At 52.5% G+C, this 8,712-nt stretch overlaps 1 protein-coding gene across 23 annotated transcripts in view; it reads left to right on the forward strand.

Annotated features, from left to right (window-relative positions):
* Positions 1 to 8,464, forward strand: part of Rgs3 (regulator of G protein signaling 3) — a 117,042-nt gene extending 108,578 nt beyond the window's left edge. For all 23 annotated transcript variants that reach the window (XM_051187947.1, XM_051187930.1, XM_051187938.1 and 20 more), the window contains 5 exons: positions 2,350 to 2,411; positions 5,415 to 5,516; positions 5,767 to 5,828; positions 6,445 to 6,611; positions 7,514 to 8,464. In XM_051187947.1, the coding sequence (XP_051043904.1) occupies positions 2,350 to 2,411; positions 5,415 to 5,516; positions 5,767 to 5,828; positions 6,445 to 6,611; positions 7,514 to 7,699 (579 nt within the window). In that variant the 3' untranslated portion in view covers positions 7,700 to 8,464. The remainder of the gene's footprint in view (positions 1 to 2,349; positions 2,412 to 5,414; positions 5,517 to 5,766; positions 5,829 to 6,444; positions 6,612 to 7,513) is intronic.
* The last annotated feature ends 248 nt before the right edge of the window (positions 8,465 to 8,712 follow it).

Consider the following 8,712-nt stretch of genomic DNA (forward strand, 5'->3'; position numbering starts at 1 on the left):
ACAGCTAAGGTCAATTAGCTAATAGGTGATTGAGCGAAGACTGAAATCCAGGCTGTTTAGAAGCTACATTCTTAATCATGACTGTAATTATAGTGGTAATGACAATAAGAATTATAGTTATTATTGCAAGAGACTGTGAGCTCTAGGTCCCAGAGGTGGCAGGGTGAGGCCAGGCCGGCCCCGGGGATCCTTGCCAGAGCGCAGGAAGGGCCAGTGACTCCGGGCTCATTTCTGTCACCTTTCTCGGCAGGGCAGGGTCATGGAGGAGGGGTAGGGACAGGTGGAAGGGGCTGCCCTTTGGCAAGCTGGGCCCTGAGCGGCCTAGCTGCAGATGGAGGAAGACGAACTTGGGGGCCATGCTGGCACCTCCAAAGACCCAAGGCTGCTTCCAGTGGGCACATTTAAGAATCACTAGGGCCCGGCAAGTTCCTGCTTTTCTGTCTTAGGTTTTGCTCTCCCTGGTTGCAGCCCTCTCCCATCCCCTTCTCCTTTTAATGTCTAGGTTTCCTAGTTGTCTGAAAGCTGAGTCCAAGGGCCAGAGATTCCCAGCCCACTGCCCTGCTCCTGGGCCTTGACTGGTCCCTACTGAAGATGACCCCACCCCACCTCCAGTAGTGGAAGGAAGAGCCCATTTCCCAGCAGTACAGAGACTGGGGGTGGTGGTTGGCGGGAGTGGTCCCCAGGCCCATTGTGTGGGGCTGATAAAGTGCGGAAGCTGAGGTTAGAATGGGAGGAAACCCAGCTCCCTGGGCCCTTTCCCACGGGTGGGGGCTCCAAGCATTGCTGAGCTAGCCTGGCGCAACTGCAACCACAGCCTGTGTCTCTGTGGGACAGCAGCAGTGAGCTGTTGAGGGCACCATGGGTGCCAAGACTGTCTGGTTGGGAACCCAGACTTCATCCTGGTAAATCTTTTGCCTGTTTTGGCAGGTAGCTCACCCTAGGTCTCTGCTGTCATCTAAACAACCAAAATTTCCTTTTCAAGTTGGTGTAAACAGCACACGTGCTGGAGACTGGCTCCACACCACGTGGTGTGTGCCCCCGGTGCACGTACACACGAGTTTCCCGCTCTGGTGTGGCCACCAACTCAGGAAGGAGGCAGCCTTTCCTGAGTCTTTCCTTGGAAACATTAGCCTTATGCCATCTTGGCACGTGAGTGAATGCGCCCTCTGGTGGACAGGCCTTGACTTACACAGGCTTAGCCTGTCATTTAAAAGCTCCGTGTTCTTTGGGTAATTGACTGGGATCCTCTGTTTACTTGTGGAATTACTAGGAGGATTAATGACATAGAAGCTAGAGGAAAAGCTTGAGGCAAGTAGGAGATGAAGGGTACCAGGAGAGAGGGCCTCTCATGCAGGTACAGTCCAGGCAAGGGCAGAGGGCTGGGGCTGTAGAATCTGCAGGAGGCAATGAGACATGGGGTTGAAATTTCCTGCCCTGGATCCAGCAGTGGGGACTCCCAGATGCATTGTCCCCAGTCTACGTCCCCTTCTCAGATGCTTTCATCTGACAAACTGGACTTCGTGCGCTCCTACCACGCTGGCCATATATGAAGGGGACCAGTCTGACTGAGGCTTCCTCTGGAAAACTTGGATCCAAGCTGAGGAGGGTGTGGACAAGCCATTTTGGGTGTGATGGGGACATTAAAAGAGATAGAGAGAGTACAACAGGCTTCCTGGGGACAGTGGCTTCTGAGCTGCTTGGCTGAGGTCTCTCAATCTAGATCTTACCCTAAGCTGGATCTCAGAGGAGGCAGAGACAGGAGAGTCACCAAAGTATGGGAGATGACAGAGTGACTCTATTGGGCTGGGGCAGAGAGGGAGGCCTCTAAGACAGGTGCTGGACTGGAGATCAACTGACTGTGGCAACTGGTGTTAACCTGAAACTTGTGCCAGGTTCTGTGATGAATACTCTGCTGTGGGATGGAATTTAGATGTATCCCAAGAGCACCAGGGAGCCCTGGAATACTTTAAGACAAGGGGATGGTCTCAGTCTCCGTGAGTGTCCGGAGCTAGCCATTAGGGTCTTGGTTCTGGAAATTAACTAATGGAGGATTAGAAAGTGTCAGTGACAGGCCAAATTACACAGCTACAGCAGAAGCCTGGCTGGATCCCTGTTCACCTGCCAGTCAGGACGCCTGGAGTGGATGCTCTGTTCCCAGTGACAATTGTCACTATACTTCTTCCCAGCAGAACAGGAAGAAGCTGACTGCTCGATCTGCGAGCTCTGCCAGGGCTGAGCCCTGGGGCTCTGCAGGCTGCTCACACGTTGCTGGAGCCTGTGCCTGGATTTGAGCAGAAGCCCCCGCCCCCCTGATACCCAGACAGCATCGTATCTCTGTTTTCTCTGCAGATGAGTGGGGCTGACCTCGGGGATGATGATGAAGCCTCCCGGAAGAGAAAGAGCAAAAACATGTAGGTTGGGAAGATCCTGATCGTCGTCCCCCTGCCCAGGGAGTCTCCTGCCATCCCTTTTCTGCCCCATACTGCTATCCCGGATGGGGGGTGGATGGGGGAAAAGGAAGGTTTGTACCCCCACCCCACCCACTCCCCCAAACAGACACTAAAAAGCAGTGAGATGTTGAAGACCCAGGGTCTTGAATATGTATTTTCTCAGAGATAGACAGGAACCAAGTAGCCCTGTCCTGGCCTAACCTCTGAGCCAAACAGTGATGTAGAAAAGTCCTTGGCACACAAAGAGCTGAACTGACATTTCTCTGAAGTTCCTGAATGCTAACAGTCTCATGCATGACCAGGAGGGGGCACTGTTGGCCCAGCTACACTATACCATCCTCTGTAAAGTCAGTCCAGGCTCCCTACACCCTACAGTTGTGAAGGTTTATTTCTGGTGCCAGTTACAAGGTGTCTGGGTTGTGAGGGATGGTATATGTGGGTGGTGTGTGCTTGTGTGTGTGTGTGTGTGTGTAGGGGGGGTGTAGATGTGCATGTGCATACATAGGTGTGTGTGTGTGTGTGTGTGTTGCTCCTATTAGGTTTCCTCAAATCTTCAGTTTGAGGCCCTGGAGACTGGAGGAGCACAGTTACAGGGAGTAGTCTGTGGGGGTGTGACCCCCAGAGGGAGCACATTGCCCCAGAGGGACGCCACTTTCCCTGCAGGTTCAGTAGCATCCACAGATCAGAAGGAATTAGAACTGGGGAAGAGGACCAGATTCTTCCCAGGCAGGATGCCTTAGTAACCCTCATCTCTAGCACAGACCTTGCCTGGAGCCCACTGCTCCGTGAACCCACTTTCTCCAACTTCCATGCCCTCTCCTGTTTTTAGCAGCAACAGTGGGCTTTCTCTCAGTCTGCTGCTGGAGACAGTAAAATGTATGAACAGCAATGTTCTTCACAGACACTCTCCATTTAGCTGCAGTTTGTGAGGATGAGAGCTGCTGTGGGGATACCTTGGTGGTGGAGGGTGGAATCCCCCTCACTCCAGCTTCCTGTCAAAGTAGGCGTGGTCTTTTGAATGTCTGGAGTTCACATTCCTCAAAGCTTAGACAGGACTCTAAGCGTCTGATATGAACACAATAGCCGGAGTATTCATTGTGCCGGGTTCTGGGTTCTATATGCATTACGTAGGTGATCTAATTTAAGCTTTGCCATTACTTCGCATGTCCTTTTTATTTGCTATACCCTCATTTTACAAAAGGAAGCAGACTTATGAAGAGGTTGGTTACTTGTCCAACCCCATAACAAGAGAATGGGGACCAGAATGGGATGCCAGTCTGCTCTGGAGTTCCCATCCTTACCCAGGAAGCTGCTGGCCTCTGGACTTCTTGGTGTTATCTCACTGGCTTGGAACCTGCATCAGGGTCTCATCTCTGGGCAGCTGCTCCTGAATCCCAGGACAGGTGTGACTGTAGCTTTTTAGGACCTAGCACCTTTGTTCCAGGCTCATACATATGCCACCTTATCTGCAAAACACACACACACACACACACACACACACACACACACACACAGAGAGAGAGAGAGAGAGAGAGAGAGAGAGAGAGAGAGAGAGAGAGAGAGAGAATACCCAGGAGGTGGCAGGAGTATCATCCTTGTTAGATACACAGGGAATTTGACCCCTGGAGCAGTTAGGGGACTGGAGACCTCAGATTGGGGGAGCTTGGCCTTGACCTCAAGGCTGTCGGTCTCCATTGCTGAGCTGCTAACCTCCACCAGGTATAGTGCCACACATGATCCCAGAGGTCCTGGGCATTTAGGATTGGATGGCTTCACAAAGAGAAATTCCATAAACTATCTAGAAAATTAATTATTTAAGTTTCTTGGCTTCGTGACTTTGATAATGTAAACTTTATTTGCATCTTTCATTTTAGCCAACACTTTGCACCTTCAGAATTACGGAGAACAAAAGCCAAAATGAAAAAAAGATTATTCAATCACAAAACTAGATATGCATAGAAATTAAGTAAGCCATCAAATGATTCTCCCCTTTCCCCCCAAGTTTGTAGTATTTACGATTTAGGTTATGCAAGCTTTGAACTACCAAGACTTTTGGGGCCTCTTGTATAGCAGAGAGGATCCTCTCTGATGCCAGTGAGGAGCTTGCAGGAGCTGGCAGAGAACCATGGACTAGTGCTGTGAAGTAGAACAAGGGACCTTTAACCCTTTTTTCACCAGCAGCTTCCCGAAGGCTAAAATCTGCCTCTGGGAGGAGCAGCCTGGCTAAAAATGGTTTTTGGCTAAAAATAGCCGGTTCTGCCACCCTGGTGGGCAGACTCTCCTTCCCTCCCTCCTTCCTGCCCAGCAATTTGCTGAATTGCCCCCCTTGTTGCCACGGTAACAAGGGAGGTGGGTCACAAATAACTGGGTCTGGCTTTCTGCCTGGGGCTGGCCCCAGGGGCTGTCCTTTACAAACACATGCCCCTTTCACGCTGCCTCTCAGGGTTGGCCAGGAGAGCTGTTTTTCTCTGCTCCCCCCTCTGGTCCCTCCCATTTCCTGGCTCCGCCTGTCTGAGTCTCAGCCCGGCTTGTGCCTGGAGTCCAGTCATCCCAGCCAGGATTCCAGAGAGAGAAAGAGAGAGAGAGACAGAGACAGAGAGAGACAGAGTCAGAGACAGAGTCAGAGACAGAGTCAGAGATAGAGTCAGAGAGAGACAGAGAGAGACAGAGACAGAGAGCAAGAGAGTGCAATCCAGCCCTCCGCAGCCTGCAGTTTGCCTGGAAGCCTAGGAACCCTGTGGCAGGCAGGAGCCTGAGGGTGCTCAGTTTATCCCAAGTCGCAAGGTGGGGGACTCTTCAGAGATGCTCAGAGGCATGTACCTCACACGCAATGGGAACCTACAGAGGCGGCACACCATGAAGGAGTAGGTGCCCCTCGCTCCAGTTTGCAGCCTCCTGCACCTCAAGTTAGCAGGGGTGGTGTGGGCCAAACTGATTAACTCTCCTCTCTGCTTCTGCCCCCAGAGCCAAGGACATGAAGAATAAGCTGGCTATCTTCAGGCGGCGGAATGAATCTCCGGGGGCCCAGCCAGCCAGCAAGACAGACAAGACGACAAAATCCTTCAAGTAGGTACCTTCTGCCATCCTGAGACTCTGGTGATCACTGGCTTTTAAAGAGAGTGACTGGGCAGTGGGGTTGGGGGACCCTTTGTTCACTGGATCCTACTACAAGGTGAGGGAAACTTTTGTTTTTGGGGAGCCCAGTATCTAGCAAGCAACTCCTTCCAGAAGGCCAGGCAGGGGTGGTAGGGGCTAGAATTATCTTTGGCTTCCCAGCTGGATGAGGTCCTTATGCATTCCTACCCTCACCCTTTAGGCCTACCTCGGAGGAAGCCCTCAAATGGAGCGAGTCCCTGGAGAAGCTGCTGCTTCACAAATGTGAGTAGGGGCCAGCCACTCTGTCTCACCACCCTACCCATCTTCCCATAACTCAACCTAGAGAGTGTCCACCAGAAGTGCCTTCACAGTTTCCTGGTCCCAGTCAGGTGTCGCTGCTCTTAGAGAACAGAAGGGCACACCAGGGCCCTTAGTTTGGCCTTTGGATTGGCTCCTGCCAGCCCCTCCCTACTCGTGAGAGCTAGCCCTGCCTGCCAGAGGCCGTTGGGACCTGTGTGCTCAGACCATATCCTCAGAATAAGGGCAAACATTTCCACGTATTGAGGGCTCACACTGGGCCAAGTGTGCCTGGTACCTCCAGGGCAGGTTCCCTATGATCTCCTAGGGCTCCAGGAGATGGGTTGGATAATGCTTGTTTTACAGAGGAAGACACTAAGGCATAGATGTGGAGGACACCAGCCAAAGCCCCAAACAAGATACTCACAGGGCTAGGGCCTTGTCCAAGTGCATCGTCAGTCTTTGGGAGCTGAGACTCTTACTGAGTTCTCAGCATGTCCCCTCTCAAGGCTCTTGGAGGGGGTGCAGCATGTGTGTGGGGGTGCTAAAGGCAGGCAAACCTGGCTGCACCTCTCACCCTGGCCTGGTCTTCCCCTCACAGATGGCTTAGAAGTGTTCCAAGCCTTCCTTCGCACTGAGTTCAGTGAGGAGAACCTGGAGTTCTGGCTAGCTTGCGAGGACTTCAAGAAAGTCAAATCACAGTCCAAGATGGCAGCCAAAGCCAAGAAGATCTTCGCCGAATTCATCGCGATCCAGGCTTGCAAGGAGGTAAGACTTTAGGCTAGGATTTTGGGTCCTCAGCCCCTCTGGCTCAAGAAGTTTTCTGTGACTAGAAGGCAGCCAACAGCTCAGGAAGGGTAGAGGCTCCAGTAACTCTTAGCGTTTAGTCTGCCAGGTAAAGCAGAGAACAGGAAAACAGTAGCTCATAGCAAAAATGGTCTGGCTCGGTACTGCCATGTGACAGGCACGTGCTGAGCTCCTATGTTTAGTTCTATTATGACCTCTCAAACAACTCTGAATATTATCCTCATTTTAAAAACCAAGAGTCTGGGCTGGGGCAGTAGCTCAGTTGGTCAAGTGCTTGCCTTGCAAGCATAAAGGCCAAAACTTGATCCCCATGCAACTCAAAAACCAGGCATTGTGGCATGTGCTTGTAATTCCCTCTCAGGAGGCAGACAGGATGGTTCAGTCTGTGAACCCCAGGTCCCCAGAAGGAAAGGTGGACTGCATCTGAGGAATGACAGCCGAGGTTGTCTTTGGCCACCATGTGCAATCATGCACGTGGACACACACAGTCACCCACAAAACAGAGCATCTTAGAGAGCCTGATCAGAGACTTCATTCCCATCGCGTGCCCTCTGTGTGTGGGCACTCCGGCATGGTTCTCATGGCTCTAAGGATAGATAGAACCATCTAGCCCACATATAGAAAAACTGAGGGACAATGTCCCCGAGTGAGTCTCTCAAGGTGCTGGTCCACGAATCTCCACAGTCTGGCCAGCCCTAGGAGTTGCGTTATCAAGCGTCATAAATTCTGCCACCCAGCAGCACGTGACTGACCCAGGTCTTGAGGCCCTTTGTAGTGTCACATGGCTATAGTGGACCCATTGTTTCCTTGGCATTTGGCCTCCAGACAAGCAGACCTGACCATGTCCCTCTGTGACTCCTCAGGTAAACCTGGACTCGTACACACGAGAACACACCAAGGACAACTTGCAGAGTGTCACAAGAGGCTGCTTTGACCTGGCACAAAAACGTATCTTTGGGCTCATGGAAAAGGACTCATACCCTCGCTTCCTCCGCTCTGACCTCTACTTGGACCTCATTAACCAGAAGAAGATGAGTCCCCCGCTCTAGGGACCGCCACTATCCAGCTCAGCATTCACACCAAGCGGAGGGGGCTCCCTGCCCACCCGCCTCCCTCCCCTGTGACGGAGGGGGCAAGCGAGCCCCCAGAGGCTGTGTCTCCAGACAGACAGATGGACATTTGGATTCGCGGCCTGGACTGAGAGAGATCCAGGCCACTCCAGGAGTAGGAGGACAGGCTGCATCAGGTCCTCAATGCCCCGGTACGAGGGGACCAAGGGCCCTGACAGGTCAGGGGCCCCGGTGGAGCCAGATCAGGAGCTGTGGCTCCATGCTTTGGAGATTCGGAGACTTCACACTGACCAAGTTCTTAGAGAACTGGCTGGGGGATCAGGAGGCCCAGGCCTGGGCTCTGGGGCTATCCTGGGGGCTGTTGGGACTCACAGCTCAGATCTTCCCCCATTGAATTTTATTTATTTAAACAGTAGTTGGATGCTTGGCACATGAACTGTAATAGGAAACCCTCGCCCTGTCAGTTTTCTTAACTTACAAGTGCAATATCTTAATCAATGCCTTGTTAAAGCCACCTGTGGAGGTGACCGCCATCCTACAGTTTCAGGGCATTTGCTGGTCCCAGGAACCAGTGGTGGCAGCTGGGTCTTCTAGACTGACAAGGCCTTGGCGGTGGTGGGGGGGATGCTGCAGAAATCTGGCACCCCCTGGGAAGGTGTCCCCCAAGAGATCTGGGAAGGCATAGTGCCCTCCGGCCACACCGTAACGAGCGCTGGAACAAATAAAAGGCCTGTGTTATTCTCATTCTTGGACTTCTCTGTGTGTCCCTAGTCTCTAGCCTTCATGGGTAGCTGGCCTGGGAGGTTCCCTGTCGCCCCAACAGCTACTTCTTTCTTGCTACCCACCGATTGAGCACCCGGAGGGCAGACACGCTGCAGCACTGGGGAGGGTTGCTTCCTCTGCTGGGCCACATGCTGCTGGGGATCTTGGCATTTTCCTCGTTTGTTCAGAAAAGGACAGTGAAGCAAGTTAGGTGACTTGGGTAGGGTCCT

This window comes from Phodopus roborovskii, unplaced genomic scaffold, assembly GCF_943737965.1.
Source record: "Phodopus roborovskii unplaced genomic scaffold, PHOROB, whole genome shotgun sequence".
Taxonomy (NCBI): domain Eukaryota; kingdom Metazoa; phylum Chordata; class Mammalia; order Rodentia; family Cricetidae; genus Phodopus; species Phodopus roborovskii.